General features: G+C 33.9%; 1 protein-coding gene across 2 annotated transcripts; it reads left to right on the forward strand.

The window, feature by feature from the left end:
* The first annotated feature begins 7,288 nt into the window (after positions 1–7,288).
* Positions 7,289–16,766, forward strand: LOC127736483 (kyphoscoliosis peptidase-like). 2 transcript variants are annotated; one of them, XM_052247031.1, is made up of 5 exons: positions 7,289–7,532; positions 10,821–11,009; positions 14,639–14,751; positions 15,742–15,840; positions 16,485–16,766. In XM_052247031.1, exons 2-5 carry the CDS (start codon positions 10,857–10,859, stop codon positions 16,735–16,737), a joined length of 618 nt encoding a protein of 205 aa, XP_052102991.1. In that variant the 5' UTR covers positions 7,289–7,532; positions 10,821–10,856; the 3' UTR covers positions 16,738–16,766. The 2 variants fall into 2 exon arrangements, with proteins under 2 accessions (XP_052102991.1, XP_052102992.1); XM_052247032.1 differs by having other exon boundaries at positions 7,289–7,438.
* The last annotated feature ends 2,541 nt before the right edge of the window (positions 16,767–19,307 follow it).

Raw genomic sequence — 19,307 nt, forward strand, 5'->3', positions numbered from 1 at the left:
TCTTATTATTAAAGCATTGAAAGTCTGCTTGATTTATAGTAGTTGTTCAATATTCAGTGGCAAATAGTTCATGCTTAATGAGAAAGGAAAACAAAAGTTGTTAAGTTCTTTTGAAATCTGAATGGAATAGTAAAAGTGGAGGTTATTTTGACTGCCCCTTGGTGATAAAGGGTGTTTAGGGAAGGGTCAGTTTATTTGAGGGTAGACCAAAGTCAGAAACTCAAGAGGTTATCATCCACCTATTTTATGATTTCACTTTCTCACTTTTTAAAATAAAAGATATGCTGAAAAAAACATTTGTAACATGGAATTACCCATTTCTGCAAAAGATGTAATTTTTAGAGATATTGAATCTGATAATTTTACAAAGTACATGTGTCATTGTTATCAATAAGTATTATATATACATACAAACTTAACGGTAATAAATCTTCCTCTGTTGGCTCTATTAGAAATTTAAACAAGCTTACTAAATATGTAAACTAACAACTGTTTTTTTTATCCATTCTCTTGAATTAAGTGAAAAGAAATAACTAATTACCTTTATCGCTGTTTTACGAAATTTTCCTTTGATCTTCCTGACTGATAATTTCCTTTCTCAGCACAGTAGAGTGATATGAAAAATTATCGCTAGAAACTAAGGGCGCACGTGCCGTTGTCAATGTAAACATCAACGTTGTCATAGGCAAAATAGCGATAAACAGATTATCATTGGTCATCTGAACTTGATTGCTTTTCTCCCTTTAGTCGTACCGGCTCAAGCGAGAAAATCAATCTCCTTGAGATGACCAACGATAATCTATAAATATCATTTTTGGGATGTTTAATTATGCTTTATTTTTCATATTTTATTTAAATTCAATATATATAATCTTAGACTGAATGTAGAATTGGCTAAGCATCTAAAGCTATTAATTTTGAAAAATGTTGTATCATTGAATGATGAGTGAGTGTGTATAGATCATCCCTGAGCAAAAAATTGTAGAATTAGTATGATGGTCAATACGCTTGCCATGAGTCTTGTGATAGCGTTGTTTTTTATGAACAATATTTATATCAATCAAGAAAGTTTTAGGTATGCTCCCTTGTCCCATGATATTGTCATTTAGACCAATGGTATATGCTGTCTGTTGTCATTTAGACCAATGGTATATGCTTTCTGTAGTCATTTAGACCAATGGTATATGCTGTCTGTAGTCGTTTAGACCAATGGTATATGCTGTCTAGTCATTTAGACCAATGGTATATGCTGTCTGTAGTCGTTTAGACCAATGGTATATGCTGTCTGTAGTCGTTTAGATATGCTGTCTGTAGTCGTTTAGACAAATGGTATATGCTGTCTGTAGTCATTTAGACCAATGGTATATGCTGTCTGTAGTCGTTTAGACCAATGGTATATGCTGTCTAGTCATTTAGACCAATGGTATATGCTGTCTGTAGTCATTTAGACCAATGGTATATGCTGTCTGTAGTCGTTTAGATATGCTGTCTGTAGTCGTTTAGACAAATGGTATATGCTGTCTGTAGACGTTTAGACCAATGGTATATGCTGTCTGTAGTCGTTTAGACCAATGGTATATGCTGTCTGTAGACGTTTAGACCAATGGTATATGCTGTCTGTAGTCGTTTAGACCAATGGTATATGCTGTCTAGTCGTTTAGACCAATGGTATATATATGCTGTCTGTAGTCGTTTAGACCAATGGTATATGATGTCTGTAGTCGTTTAGACCAATGGTATATGCTGTCTGTAGTCTTTTAGACCAATGGTATATGCTGTCTGTAGTCGTTTAGACCAATGGTATATGCTGTCTGTAGACGTTTAGACCAATGATATATGCTGTCTGTAGTCGTTTAGACCAATGGTATATGCTGTCTAGTCGTTTAGACCAATGGTATATATATATGCTGTCTGTAGTCGTTTAGACCAATGGTATATGCTGTCTGTAGTCGTTTAGACCAATGGTATATGCTGTCTGTAGTCGTTTAGACCTATGATATATGCTGTCTGTAGTCGTTTAGACCAATGGTATATGCTGTCTGTAGTCGTTTAGACCAATGGTATATGCTGTCTGTAGTCATTAAGACCAATGGTATATGCTGTCTGTAGTCGTTTTATCCATGACAGTATGCAAGTTTTACAGGAATCTTCCAATTGTTTACTAGTATGTGATTGACCTGGTTGTTTCTGGATGGTTTCCAGTGGTCGGAATTTGATTTTGATATTAACATTATACCCTTCTCTTCCCACTCTTACAAGTGGGGGCTTTATTGCAGTCACCTTTTCCGTCCGTCTATTCGTCCGTCCGTCCGTTGTACAAATATTTCCATAAATTTTTTCATGATGCTTTTCTAAGGTACTATTGAACAAAATGAATTCATACTTGAGTCAGCAGCTTGGCAGTGATGAGTAGCAATGTAACGTATGAGCACTTTTTATACGACCGCAAAACAATTTTGTGGTCTTATATTGGTATGACGTTGGCGTCGTCGTCCGAAGACACATTGGTTTTCGCACTCTAACTTTAGTTTAAGTGAATGGATCTCTATAAAATTTTACCATAAGGTTCAATACCGCAAAAGGAAGGTTGGGATTGATTTTGGGGGTTATGATACCAACAGTTAAGGAATTAGGGGCCAAAAAGGGGCCAAAAATAAGCATTTTTGTAACTTTCAGACATAACTTGTGTGCTAGTGTATGGATCTCTCTGACATTGTACCACAAGGTTCCATATCACAAAGGGAATGCTTGGATTGATTTTGGGGGTAATTGCCTCAAAATTTTTGGAATTAGGGGCTAAAAAAGGGGCAAAAAACAAGCATTTTTCTAGTTTCATGACAATAATTTGTGTGTAAGTCTATAGATTTTTCTGAAATTGTACTACAAGGTTCCATATCACAAAGGGAAAGCTGGAATTGAGTTAAGGGGTAATTGCCCAAAACGTTTAGGAATAAGGGGCCAAAAATAAGCATTTTTCTAGTTTCCAGACAATAACTTGTATTCAAGTGTATGGATCTCTCTGAAATTGTACTGCAAGGTTCCATATCACAAAAGGATGGTTGGGATTGATTTTGGGGGTTATGGTACCAACAGTTAAGGAAATTAGGGGGCAAAAAACAAGCATTTTTCTAGTTTCATGACAATAACTTGTGTGTAAGTCTATGGATCTTTCTGAAATTGTACTGCAAGGTTCCAAATCACAAAGGGAAAGCTGGAATTGAGTTTGGGGGTAATTGCCCAAAACGTTTAAGAATAAGGGGCCAAAAATAAGCATTTTTCTAGTTTCCAGACAATAACTTGTGTTCAAGTGTATGGATCTCTCTGAAATTATACTGCAAGGTACCATACCACAAAGGGAAGGCTGGGATTGATTTTGGGGGTAATTGCCTCAAAATATTAGGAATTAGGGGCCAAAAAGGGGCAAAAAACAAGCATTTTTCTAGTTTCAGGACAATAACTTGTGTGTAAGTGAATGGATCTTTATGAAATTGTACTACAAGGTTCCATATCACGAAGGGAAAGCTGGGTTTGAGTTTGGGGGTAATTGCCCTAAATGTTTAGGAATATGGGGCCAAAAAAGGGGCAACAAAAACGCATTTTTCTAGTTTCCAGACAATAACTTGTGTTCAAGTGTATGGATCACTATGAAATTGTACTGCAAGGTACCATACCACAAAGGGAAGGCTGGGATTGAGTTTGGGGGTGATGAATCGTAAGGGGGTTCAAAAAATTTGGGGGGGATTTTTTTCCCCTTTTTTTTCTTTAAAATTTTCCATTTTAAATTGGTTATTTCTGATTTATATATAAAAGCCAATAATAATGATATGGTTTGAATAGGTAAATTAAATTTTTTTTAGTTTTAAGACCACTTCCATATGTGTCAGAAACCTATGCTGTGTCAAATATTCTAACATGACGTTCTTCAAACGCTTTGAGTACACACCCGTGGTAAAATATGAATATATTGTTTGGGCTGTTCCGATCGTACTCCCGCGTCATATGCTTTTTTTATGAATGAGCTACCCGACGTCATAGAATGATGACGTAAGAATATAAGCATTTTACGGGAAAATACACGCTTGTGAAACCGAAAATCATCACAACAAGGAAACGTAAACAAACGATGCTAAAATGTGTTATATGAGCCATTTTTTGTTTACATATAAGACATATAAATACAATTATCATTTAGATTCATCCAAACCTATCTAAATATGTCATTGTAAATATTGAAGCATGCCATTTATTCAGTTTTCTCCGTTCTTTTACGTCAATTAAATAGTGCGTTTATTTATGGGAACGGCAAATAATGCCTTCACATAGAGCGCTTCGATCCAAAAGAATTGCCGTATTTGTCCTATTGGAATCGAAATAATTCATGGGGGCTTGAATATATCGTGATTTTACCACGGGTTGTCCCTTTATGCCGATATTTTACCCCTCGCTATCGCTCAGGGTAAAATATTTGTCATAAAGGGCCAACCCGTGGTAAAATCACGATATATTCAAGCCCCATGAATTATTTCTTAATTTAATCACAATCTAAATTCAGTGCTGTATCAAGCTTGAATGTTGTGTCCATACTTGCCCCAACTGGTCAGGGTTCGACCTCTGCGGTCGTATCAAGCTGCGCCCAGCGGAGCATTTTATTGGATCTGTCGGACACCTTCTTCCTATTTGCTGAATGCTGATACTTTTAGATTTTCAATATATTTAATGCACTTAAAATGTTTTGTCACACTTTTCTCAAGTACTTTTGACCAGAATGACTTCATATTTAGTCTGCAGCTTTTCAGTGAGGAGTTTTTATTTGTTAGGTTATTCCAAATCTGTCAGACACTTCCTTCATGTTATCAAACACTTTGAATTACGAATGAGGGTATGATTAGCATGACATCACGTGAATTCTTGTTGTGTTTTTCTGTATTACAGTAAATCAATTTTTTTCTGTAAGCGGAATCAGTAAAGATGTGTTCTTGTGTTCATTTGAAAAAAAAACATGCCCTGATTGTCCTCTTAATTGAATACCATATTTTGGTTTAGATGTGAGTAAAACAAAACAAACATAGTGCTAATGCAGAAAGTTATAAGAGTTCTTAGTAAAACCATAGTAGATCATACAAAGTAATAAATTTAAACAATTATAAGAACAAATAATAAAAACTAAAGGTAGTTCTCTTGCAAGCAAACAACCTATAACTGACAAATATAAGGGCATACACCATAAGCCTGGGGACACATCCTACTGCATCAAAAAGCACAAACCAAAAACCCTGCAATCAATGTAAAATAAGGAGATTCCAATGAGACAAGTCTCCAACAGAGTCCAAATGACCGGGATTAAAACAACTATATGTCACTGTAAGGAATACAGCATTTTATAGACAGCTATATATAAAAGGCTCCCACATATCAAAATCTGAAAATTCAAATGAAAAAAAAACTGTTTTGAGTTTACAGTAAGTCGGCTTATGTTCAGTATGCACTGTGTTGCATAAGCATCAGTGGCATTCATTTCCAGATTCTTTTTTAGACTTTCTGAAATCGTTGCAAAGTTTACACGTTTTACATGCAATTGACCTGCTTAACGAGGATCTATAGCGTGGATTCAGGGTCATAAATATCGATTTTAGTATAAAAATTATACTATAATCGATTTAAGGGTATCCTAAATTCATTTTAGCATATACTAAAATCAGGCTGTTCTAAAATCAATTTAGCATATACTGAATTATTTAGCTTATACAGAAATATTGGGGCGGAATTAAGGCCATAAATAACGATTTTGGTATATTTAAGTATACACTGAAATGATTTTAGTATATGCTAAAATGATTTAAGGATACATTTAGGGTATGCTTAATTGTAATTGAGTATATACTAAAGTCGATATTTATTACAAAGATTCAGCGTCATAGGGGTCACTTTCTTGTGTCATTTGGTGTAAACTTGCATTTACATCACCTAGTCTTTTTTGCATGAGATCTGTGTAGCCTCACTTTCACGAGTCAGGTTGCGCTGATGAAAAATAATTTAAATTTTCATTTATTATGTACTGAATAAAAAGTTGTAACTTAAGGATCATCAAGATATATTTTCCCTTCAACTGCATTAAGATTTAGGTTTCCAACAAGATTTGTTTTCAAATGTTACAACAGGGAACATTTTAATCTTCGTTTGATGAGGATAGACTGTAACTTTAAAGATATTCTATTGAAAAAATATCTGTTACACAGAAAAGGGTGTCCATGCCCAAGCGCCTGTATGTGTATACAGCAGCCTAGGATCCTGGCCCAATCTCTGCTTCGAATCATTGTTGAACAGTGAACCAGGGTGATGATCCCAGGCTATAGGTGTATTGGCTTTGAAACTTTTATTAAAGGTTGTCATTGAACACATAAAATTAGTACTCATAATAGGCTTTATTTCAGTTTTAGGCTGAGTTCTTGACAAGGAATGCGAACTTCATGTATGTACGCGTTGGTCGATTTATGGCAACGCTAAGACGATTATTACACAATAATACATGGCTCATTCACTGCTCGACGATAAGGCGAAACGGAGATATGGCCAGGATCATACTAAGCTGAATTATGACACAATCGATTTGACTATGTCCCCCTTAATTTGCTGCAGAATAAGAATAATATATTTATTTGTATAAAATCCAAAATAATCAGATTGCTACTAAAAAATATAAAATAAACAATACACAACACAAATATATAACATTCACAAAAAATATGAGAAACAAATCTAAGTTTTTTAGGGTTTTTTTTTTACTTTTTCTCTTCTTAAATGCTCGACAACATGTCCCCTGCAGTGAGGACATATCAGTGTTAATGACCAACAAAAGAAGTCTGCGTATGTATTATATATATCTAGTCCTTGAATTAATGATGGTATATGAAGAAACAGTGCTCGAGTTGGGATGTAAAAAAAATCAAGTACTCATAACCGTTTTGTTTTATAAATAGATAGTTTATATTTAAGCTCGACAAAAACAGCACAAATAATTTTTTTTTTTTTTAATTTTTTTTTAAAGTTAATAATTAGTTTTTTTTAACCTCGAACACAAGAATCAACCGAAGTAATTTTATTCATATGTAATTTTGAATCAGAAAACATGATAATAAAAAAAGAAGCGTAAATAATTACTTCCCGTCAAAAATCAATTACATAGGAATTTTAAACTAACCTTAATTTATCAAGACACGTAAAAGGAGACGAACCTTTTCAAACAACTTACAGTAATTGAAAATTAAATATTTCTTTGATAGATTTATGATAAGGTGTTTCAGAATTAGATTTGATTTAATCCTGGTGATGTACTTTGTAAATACGTAAATGGAGACACCATAAATCTAACATTATAATATATATACAAAGTTGGTCATGTTAGATAAAACTTTTCAATTTGATTTCATACACTTAGGAGGTACGTAATAGTCCTTGGATTTATCAACAATGATTGTAATATGTTGTTTTTAGAGGCAGGGCATTTCCATGCATACTTCATAGTAATTTTAATGGTAAGCGCAACTTAATATAATTTGTTGTACTTAAGAACGAAAAAAGAGGAGCATCAATTGTAAAAAATCATGATTAATAAATTTAAATTTTTTTCTGACTTGACCCCTTTCATTTTTTCAGAAGAAAACGTGAATGCAAAATAGAATATTATAATATTTTCGTCAAGATATTAGTTTTTTGCGAAATTTCACAAAAACGTCTGATTATTTTCAGCGCCACAGAATTATACACTCGGGATTTTTTTGTTGTTGATTTTTTGGTTACATATCATAACCATATCAAAGACATGCACGGTTTGCGGAAGTATTTAGAATGGAATTAATATTTACAATAAACTGATAAACTTAACAACACATTTGAATATGTATACGAAAAGTGGACGGTAATCATATACCAATATTTGCAGTGGACATTCTGACAATGATTTCACACACCTATATAACTTGGGGATTAAAAGTAGTCTTAGCTATAAAATACAGTTAAAATCGGAGAAATGTAGGAATTTGAATTTTCTTAAATCCTGAATACTTGATAATTATTTTAAATAGTTTAAAGCCTCCACCTGTTCATGTGTCTGTCCGAAGTCAGGAAGATCGTCAATGGTTGTCTTTTGTAATGTCTAAATTTGACGATTGATCTCCGCTATATATATATAGTCTCTGCTAAATTTATTCCAAACTTTTTGGGACTTCAGGTCACAGGCACTTGCAATGTCTCTGAATTTTTTATACCTATACACATACCTTAATATACCACTAAAATATATAGGTAAACAAAATTCAGAAACAAGTTCCAGTGCTTCGGGTAATTAAGAGCTTGCCTTATTGTATAGACGCATGTCTATTGTCAAAGGCCTTATATTGACCCCTAGTTGTCTTTTTGTTTTCTATGTCGTGTGATTTATGTATTATTGACTACTTAACATCTGTTTCAATCATATTGTTAAGCTATGATTTTCTGCACATGTGCTGTCGTGAAATGTTGTTTTAAATAAAGATGGACAGGAACATGAGAAAAAAGGAGGATTGGAAAAGAAATTATGTCAAAGCGAATAATTTTCAGTCGGAAACCAGACTAAGTATGCTAAATAAAAAATACAATATACTAACGGGAATGGGAGCTAGATTATTATTCAAGAGAGGTAGTATAAGAGACTAAACAGTAACAACATGTGCAAACGTCATTCACGCTCCCCTTAAATTGTAGCCAGTAGATAATTGTTGAATCATAAATAGTCACTGCATAGGTTAATTGCACTTGAACTTTTATTGGTACTACATGTTAATAAAACTGTCTTTCTAAAATCAAAACCTACTTCACCTGACATGAACTTACCTGTTTGACGGTGTTTTATTTTATGTGAAGATCATGACCATTTGTTACAAAAGTATACCAACCACACACTTTTTTACCGGCTATTGGTACGACAGATACAATATGATCGGCTATCGGTACGGTAGATACAATATGATCGACTATTGGTACGGCCATTGGTACGACAGATACAATATGATCGGCTATCGGTACGGTAGATACAATATGATCGGCTATTGGTACGGCCATTGGTATGGCAGATACAATATGATCGGCTATCGGTACGGTAAATACAATATGATCGGCTATTGGTACGGCCATTGGTACGGCAGATACAATATGATCGGCTATCGGTGCGGTAGATACATATGATCGGCTATTGGTACGGCCATTGGCACGGCAGATACAATATGATAGGCTATTGGTACGGTAGATACAATATGATCGGCTTTTGGTTCGGCCATCGGTACGGCAGATGCAATATGATCGGCTATCGGTACGGTAGATACAATATGATCGACTATTGGTACGGCCATTGGTACGACAGATACAATATGATCGGCTATTGGTACGGCCATTGGTATGGCAGATACAATATAAACGGCCATCGGTACGGTAGATACAATATGATCGGCTATTGGTACGGCCATTGGTACGGCAGATACAATATGATCGGCTATCGGTGCGGTAGATACAATATGATCGGCTATTGGTACGGCAATTGGCATGGCAGATACAATATGATCGGCTATTGGTAAGGTAGATAAAATATGATCGGCTATTATTACGGCCATTGGTACGGCATATACAATATGATCGGCTATCGGTACAGTAGATACAATATGATCGGCTATTGGTACGGCAGATACAATATGATCGGCTATCGGTACGTTAGATACAATATGATGGGCTATCGGTGCGGCAGATACAATATGATCGGCTATTGGTACGGCCATTGGCATTGCAGATACAATATGATCGGCTATTGGTACGGTAGATACAATATGATCGGCTATTGGTACAGCCATTGGTACGGCAGATACAATATGATCGGCTATCGGTACGGTAGATACAATATGATCGGCTATTGGTACGGCCACTGGTTTGGCAGATACAATATGATCGGCTATTGGTACGATAAATACAATATGGTCGGCTATCGGTACGGCAGATACAATATGATCAGCTATTGGTACGGCAGATACAATACGATCTGGGTTCCATATTGATATTTGAAACTATTCTTTCGGCTATCATATACAGCAGAATTTCATCTACAATTCCGCTTGCCATTACAATACAAATGATTTGTTTGTAATCGTGTGCAGCAGATTTTAATCTGTGTTACCTATTGTTACTGTCGGGCCCAGTGTGAACTAATTAGAAAAAAAACCTATCACAATGTTAGACAAAGTTAATACTACTAATCCTAATAATAACCATTAACGATAATGATAATGATTATACTAACGATAAAAAAAACAACAGCCAGGGAGTTGAGTCTATCGAGACATAACTGATGATAGTCGAGAAGAATTCTATAGGAAGTACGTAATGGTCAACCTTAGAATCAATCTGTACGTAAAGGTTACGAAAGTCGTTGACTGATAGAATTATCAACTCAGTTAATAAAACGTATAAAAATAGTGTAAAAGATATATATAATTATTAATGTTTTGTTTCAAATTACTTAGCAAAATTAGCACCCAATTATAGGCAAGCACATTGTTATTCGAAGTCAATGAATAAAGACCGTAACGTAACATGAACAGAGCTGGATTTTATAGCAATGTATTCGTATTTATACAACAATGTTTAATGGAGCTGAATGAAACTAGGTGATTGTAATAGGATTTTATCCCAACGAACCTTTAATATTACATGTAAACCTAATCAAATGTTTGACAGATGACAAGTTCAACGATTTTTGTATACTTCGTGTTAAGTATGCATAACAGATGTTATTTTTGTAGTAAACAACATCACCAGTAAAAATTGTATAGAAGAGAATGGGTTGTGGAACTTCTGTTAATTCTGTCGTACCTTTACAATACTTCGAAAACCAAAACGGAAGTGCACTGAGGATTAACTGTCCTGGCAGCGACATTTTAGATTACGTATCCACAGAGGAGATTAAAGAGGCGGATGAGCGTGCTGAACAGGTAAATAATAGTACAAACAAGTAATCTGGGATAAGTGGGTGGGACTTCTTTCTACCCCCCCCCCCCCCCGCAAAAAAAATAAAGAGAAAAAGAAACGTTTAGAATACAATCTTTGGTAAAAGACGAAAAATATGAAAATACTGACATTGGCCTTGAATTCCTCAAATGATACCAGAGACATATAATACTATATGTCTCTGATGATACTAATTATCTTTTATAAACAACCGGTTAGTACTAGACAATTCATGGTTGAAGCCCGTGCAGGTGCAATGAAGTTGGTACTTTATCGTCCTTTCAAAACTGAAATTGGCCTTGAATTCCTCAAATGATACTAATTATCTTTCATAAACAGCCGGTTAAGTACTAGACGATTCATGGTTCAGGCGGAAACCCAGTTGAAATTAAACAAAAGAAATGGAACTCTTTGTTAGAGAAGGTAAAAAAGGCCAAGTTGGTAAATTTGAATTGTTTACATCTGTTTCTATGGGCTTTGAAAGTTTAATGAATGTACCTAATTTAGGATTTTATGTGTCTTATGTATGTGTTTTTACTTAAGTTATGGTATGGAGCTTCGAGATATTTGTTTTAAACTTTTAAATTATAGACAAATTTTCACAAAACAGTCGATTGTGGTAGGTGCAAATACATGTGGATCTTTTTTTGTGCATAAGCATAAATTCCGCCGAAAAAAATGCAAAAGAAAGTTAAAAGATTGAACTTTTAAACCATTAATTTGCATCTCTGCCCCCGGCGACAGTTTTTTGGAAAAAAAACCCAAAATTGGCCAATAATTTCATCGAAAAGAGAAAGTCGAAGACACCTTTTTTATGTTCAGGCGTGTTTGAGTTGACTATTCTGTCTTGAAAACGTATAAAAGAAAAATATTTGATGCATCATCTCGCTTCAGATTCTATTATTTTTATATATTTAGGCTCTAGGTTGATATAATAACATTAAAAATTTACAGTACCAAAAATTGAAATATATGCCATAATACCTTTCTAATGAGTCATAACAGCAGAGTAGGTGTGTTCGAATAACAAATCTTTATTAAAAGTACTTGACTATAGCAAGTGGATCTTAAAAATGCATAACTTCATAAAAACTTCATTTTTTGTGTGTGTTATCTAGGGTAATTACTCTTCAACCTCTGAAAATTTTTAGTCTGCCCTTCTACGAAATATTTAATTAGAATTTTTTTAAATATTTTTGAACTTTCGAAAATTCCCCCTGACAACCGATCAGACAATAGTTTTAAGTTGACCAAATGCATAAAAAGAACATTAAATGATGTTCAATAGATAGTAGATACATTTGTCTTTTAAAATACAACTGGCATATAAGGATCGTAATGATGATATGTGGATAAATTTATCGGTTTTCAAGAGCTAAATTGACAGCGCGTCATCACTACAATGGCTTCAATTTTTACGATTATAAAAATTAGGCGGCGTAATGGGGAGATAATTTTGACGAAGTAGAATCCTGACTGGGTTGAAGCCCGTGCAGTGCAATGTAGTTGGTACTTTTCGTCCTTTTGTTTCCGGTCGATAATTGTCTCATTGGCAATCATATCACATCTCATGTCATGTGAAATGAATTCGTTAAAAGACTTTTCATATTTTTAAACACACAGATATCAGCCTTATCATACAATGATAGTATCTCAAAGTATTGTCTGGATATAAAAATAAGAAGATGTGGTATGATTGCCAATGAGACAACTCTCCACCAGAGACCAAATGACGTAGACATAAGCAACGATAGATCATCGTGGAGCCTGTTTCTCAGCGGTTGTCGTTGGTTGGTTTCTGTCTTATTTGTTTTTCGTTTATAGTTTTTAATGAATAAGGACGTGGTTTTCTCATTTGAATTGTTTAATATTTTATCACGCCGGGCGTGTAAAATCTTACTTTACGGTACTGATTTTGCTCATGGTTGAAGACCGTACGGTGCATTCATACCACATCTCCCAACTTTAAAGCTTACTATATGGTATAGGATTTGCTCATTGTTGAAGACCGTATAGTGACCAATGGTTACTACCTCCTCGTCCTTTGGTCTCTGGTGGATAGTTGTCTCATTGAAATTCATACCACATATCCTTAAATTTATATTCTACTCTGCCAAAAGAAATAAACTTGTGAAATGAGTTTTCATATATTTGAACGATTAATGGAATATTAATGTTTTTTTCATGTAAATTTAATATTAAAAAACGTTTCAAAATAGTTTACCTTCACGAAATTATAGTTCATTAACTCGCAGATATATGGACTGTATAAAGATTAATGGTTTATGTTAAATTGAAGGAGGTATCTAAAAAAAGGTTTTGACATACTTAGTTGCAATTAAAAAAATCATCAAATTGTTTAGTCACGTAACAAATTAAAAAGAAGTGTATTAAAGAATGAACATAAAACTATTTTGGTAATAATTGCCGGTGTGCATTACATTAATATTGTGCCTGTTACAAAACTTTGAATTTTTCGAAATACTAAGGATTAATTTTTCTACCCCAGGAATATCTTAGCGGTATTTGACAAAACCTTTCGGAACTTTGGGTCCTCAAAGCTCTCCAACTCCGTACTTTATTTGGCCTTATGAACTTTTTTGATAGGAGCGTTACTGATGAGTCTTTTGAAGACAAAACGCGCGTCTGACATACAAAATTTTAATCCTGGTATATATGATGAGTTTAATGATTAATGACAAGGTCTGAAAATAAGTTTTATTTTGTAATGACAGTTTTTCCTCGGTGCGAGAATTTTAAAGACTTTAAAGGACTAACGAAAACACGTACTTTCTAAGTCAAATATAATGTAAGAGTATTGTTGACGTGTGAACAGTGTAAGGCTCGCTATTAAATAGATTTATAATTCCCTTGGAATCTTAAGTTTCTTAAAGTTTTCAACTACAAACACAAGAAATGTTTGTTATACATCATGTCTGATTATACCATTATTGTGGACTAGTAGTACACCAGCAGCAGTATCGACCCAGTGCTTGAAAAGGAAAATAAAACTTTATTAATTTTGTGCGTCCGAAGTGATTATCTAGATTAAACTTCATTATGGCCCATAAGGGACGTTCATTTCCTACCACCCCCCTCCAAAAAAATTTTATTAAAATTGGCAGCCAATGATGTTTAACTACTACAATTCACGAGAAACTTATGGTCAAACTATGGTCCTGAGAAAGTTCGGATCTTAGTTAATAAAAATTATAATACAAGAAATGTTGTTATAAACCATGTCTGATGATAAAAGAGATATAAAAAGGATAGCCAACTCCAACTTAGGTTAACTTTGCTAAGGGAGTTTGAATCTTAGTTTCATAATAATTTCTTAAATTTTCAACGGCAAATTTATGTGTTATAAATCATATTAGTATCGAAGTACTGACTATTGAGCTGGTGAATACCTCGGGCACTAGCGGTCCACCAGCATCGGCTCGAAACAGAAGATACACACTGTAATACATTATAATTGTTATGAACCCGAAGCCAAGGATGTATAAATACTAAATTAATGGACGATTTACAATAAAAGAAAGAGTTATTTTTTTCAACCGTTTATAGTGTTTTATAACTACTAACAGTACGTTTGTCTCTTTTGTCTTTTCAGTTGAATCTTTCCGAAACATCTATAGATATTTTGTCAGAAAACTTGTGCCAAAATACCAAGAACAAAGTAATATGTGTTAGGTTATTCTTCAAATGGATTGTGAACAATATTAGGTAATTTATAAGTAGCTAAACTTAAGAAAAAAGTCCTGAATTCTCGAAATTAGAATATTTACCTTCTCAGCGTGTTCGACATATGATATTAGCTTGGAAGTCTTACTGACTTGGACAGTAAGAATAGCAATGCAAGCGCTGTTCCTTTGATTTTGGTTTGCACTGTAGGCATGTTGTTTCATGAATCAACTTCGTAAATTGGTTGCCGGTCTATTTTTCTCGGAGGAGCTGGGCGTCAGTAGTTAGTGCCGTCTGTTGCACAGTCCATTGTTGGTAACTCCTGGCATCCTTTTTATGTATAATTAAATGGTATATATTTATGCTTTATTCTTTTAAATTACTTTCTAACGACTAACTCACTTTTGAAGAATTCAACTTTTTGAAATGTTTCAATAGGTATATATATAGAAAATGTATGAATATTAGTAGATGTGGATATACGTAAATGAGACAACACCCCAACGATATACTTGAAACAAGCATATTACCCCATAATAGTAACAGAGGTTAGCATGCGTATACAATAATATACAATTACGGCCCTCTGAGGAAAATAATATCCATTAATATACATTAAAGCTAATTCTGAGGGCATTATAATCGTAAATGAGTAGGCTCAAACGGGACAGTTCCCTATATCTTTAATTAATATATGTAATGAAAACCCTCAATTAGTGGAACGTGAAGTAATCAAGCCAGTCAGTGGTTCATAGACGTAATAGCTGACATAAGTTATATTTTCTGCTCTGATTCCATATCCGATTTTGGCTCTTCTTTAGGTCCTTTTTGATTTGATCAGATCTTCAACGTTTGTACTATATTTTGGATTTTCAAATATTTTGGCCCCGAGCATCACTGAAGAGACACTTTAAAATTGTCGAAATGCGTATCTGGTGCAGTAAAATTGGTATCGTTTATGCTATTATACAGTCACTATTGAACATTGTTGAATACATGTTTCATCTTTAATGCATAGATTTCTTTTTACAGATATGACCCAACTTCTCAATGCACGGACGTCAACAGTATACTTAACAGCAAAAGAGGCTCGTCAGAGGGTTTTGCTAATTTATTTGAACACATGTGCAGGTATTAATTCTATTTTTAGGTTTTTCAGTCACGGAACACGTTGACGATAATTGAACAGTTATCAACCTGCTCAATATATTACAGATACACTTTAATAGTAATATTGCCAAAATGTTGTACCTCGTAAAAAAATCACAAAACAAAAACATATGGTTTATTTTGTGCATATATAAACTGATAGATTGTTCAGTACGCTATGAACAGTGCAAACAACTAAAGAAAGCCGCATGAAAACGATTGATACATATTTCTGTCCGCATGATAATCTGATTAAAATTCAGATCTATAACAATCCGCGTGCTCGTATATATATAAGGTTAACAAAATCAGAGATCTATATTTTGATTAGATTGGTCAGCATGACATATCCCTTGAAACCAAAAAAAATAACCTGAAAGTAAATATATATACGATTGGATTGTGAGAACACGAAAACCAAAATGGATCCAAGTGGTCCAATATCAAATGAATATCCTATTTTGTACATACAATCTATAAAATGGTCTGGTTCAATGTGCTAAAGCAGTTTATAAGTAGTTCATACAATCTGGATTCCTTGAAAATTATATATTTTTAGTATTTTGTCTTGCAACTAGTCTTCGAAAATTGGATATTTCATGTTTTTGTATATTTTGTCCTTTCAGTTTTAAAAACATAAAGGTGATAAGACTTAACAGTTGTGTAAAAAGATACAGTTTTATCTTGGATAATGAAAAAATTGACAACAAATATAATTTGCACGTGTGGAATGCTGTTCTCATTGACAATATTTATCATCATGTGGACTGCACGTGGGCTGCGCTTCCAGTTAGTGACCAGAAATATGGTAACCCATATACTGAAAGTACAGAACAGTTCTTTTTTACATCTACGGATGTTATTGGAGATCTCTGTTGACAAAAATCAATGAAATTGAACATAAATTATCATGCTTTTAGTCAATGTTTTTTACATGCACCTATTTACATCTTTTAGTCCGTGATAATGAAGTTATGCTAGCCTACTAGTATCAGCGATTTTGCTTAACTCAAAGAGGTAATAAACAACAGAAAGAATTAATTTAACAATTTACTTAAACATACTTCTACTTGTTTTAAAAAAAATAAGATATGAGGGCCTGGGATAATCAATTCTGTATTCTTTTATTTCTAAGGTAATTTTTCACTATTCTTTAAGTTTTGTTCACTATTATTCTTTTTCTTGATAATTTAGCCACCAATTATTCTCTATTCCTTTTTTTGGCCCATTATCTATTATTTGTTTAATTTCGTCAATTTTTATGGACTTCTCCTTTTTGAATTTGCCTTAGAGTTCGGATTTTTGTTATATTTATTTACCCTTTATTGTCTATTCTGTTAACCCCAGCCAGACCATCATACATGTTAATGCCTCTTCGCCACATTTACATATTAATGCATAATTCTGTTGTATCTTTCATGTTGTTTCGTTTTGGTTTTTGTTACAATTTTTTTTTAATCTCAAAAGAATTTAAAGTCTGCGTCAGTTTTTTCTGGGGAATGTCATCAGATTACAAGAATGAGAGGCGTTTCTCCACCGTTTTTTTTCGCAAGGTCACAGTATCTGAAAGCCTCGTTTTTATTGTTATGTTAAAGATGCAGAAATGCCAAATCGAATTGCGCATTCGGATGCTGTGTTTTATCACACACATGTTTTCGATCAATATACTGCAGGAAGACAGTAAAAGCTGGCTCTGGGCTCTGCAAAAAAGATTGGTAAGCTATTCCATACAGAGTGGGTACATTGGTTTTGTCGAGGTCATAACAATTTTGAAAATAATCGAGCGCTCTTTTTGTCTTGCCTGTTGTTACACAAATCGCACCAAGATTGTTATAAAGACTTATATGGGCATATGTCTGTTATCCTTTGAGAACATATGATTGCCGCCTATGTATAAATTTTTCTCTGGTAAATAAGAGGCAAAAAAAATGCCAAAGGGACATTCAAACTCATAAGTCGATTTAAGAAAATAAACTGACAACGCCATGGCAAAATAAGAAAAGGACCAAAATACAAATAATAGTATACAAAACACAACATAGAAAACACAAGACTGAGAAAACCAAAGACTGAGCAACACAAACCCCACCAAAAATCGGGGGTGGTCTCAGGTGCTCTGGTAACAATGATCTTTTTCTGAAGTCATTTTTAAAGACCGGATTGGAGAAACCTATTAAATTATAGCTCTGCTCTGTCTTTTTTTTTTACATCGACTGAATTAGTACAGTCACGAAATATGGATGGTTAAACAAGTTTTATACACGTAAAAACCTACCATTTGTCATTTATAAACTATATGTTGTAAAAGCAAAAAACACAATAAAAAACAACTACATATAAAAATAAGATGTGGTATGATTGCCAATGAGAAAAATCTCCACCAGAGACCAACTGACGTAGAAGTAAGGAACTACAGGTCACCGTACGACCCCAACAATGAGCACAGCAAGTTATAAAAGTCCTCGAAATGACAAATGTAAAATAAATAAAACGAGAAAACTAACAACCTGATTTATATGAAAAATAATAAACGAAAATCAAATAAGATCTGCAGCAACAAACGACAACCACTGAATTACAGGCTCCTGACTTGGGACATGCACAAACATAATGTGACTGGTTTAAACATGTTTGCGAGCGCTTAATCCTTCCCTAACCTGGGACAGTGGTGTAACAGCACAACGTAAGAACAAACTATAAAATCTCTTTAAAAGGGTTTAACTCATCAGATCGATATAAAACACAAAAACAACTAAAAGAAACAAATTAAGACACAAAGTACAGATCTGAGAGTACTGGCTTTTACTTAAAGCTAGTTCAAAGCCAATAACAACTAATAAAAAACTTAATGCCCCTCCGCTACGGCGGTATCGGTATAAGTAAAATTTATACCGATAAAACAATATTCAAAGATCTAATTACAGTGTAAAGTTTGTAAACTTTTTGAATAAGTTTATTTAAAGCTTCGATAAGTTTACTCGGATCGTTTCTAAGTTTTCGGGCTCAATAAACAACATCACCGTAAATTAGGATGTGCTATATCGTTTGTAAAAAGTTTTCTACAGGTACATCAAATCTTCCAAACCAAATCTTTGTAGATATAAGAAAGAATTTAGTAAAGATTGTAAGTAATTTGTGGTAACGAAATCTTCGACTTAATAATTTACAGTAATACATATATTTCGTTCATTAAAATCCAAAACGTCACTTCAGACACGGGCATAATGAACGAGTTGAGGAAAGCCCAATCAACCCCAGGATGACCCTAACTTACATATCTTGAGCCCTGTTGTTTACGTTATACATTATCTATGCAGTAAAAGATGACTTATGGAAAATGATGTCATATTCTAAGCCAGATGTATTATATTAAGTAAAATGAAAAGGGTTTTGGTGGCTCCACGCCTTTAAAAATCATTAAAACAGTAATTGATATACTCTTTTCCTTT

Source organism: Mytilus californianus, unplaced genomic scaffold, assembly GCF_021869535.1.
Source record: "Mytilus californianus isolate M0D057914Y unplaced genomic scaffold, xbMytCali1.0.p SCAF_31, whole genome shotgun sequence".
NCBI classification, from domain to species: Eukaryota; Metazoa; Mollusca; class Bivalvia; order Mytilida; family Mytilidae; genus Mytilus; species Mytilus californianus.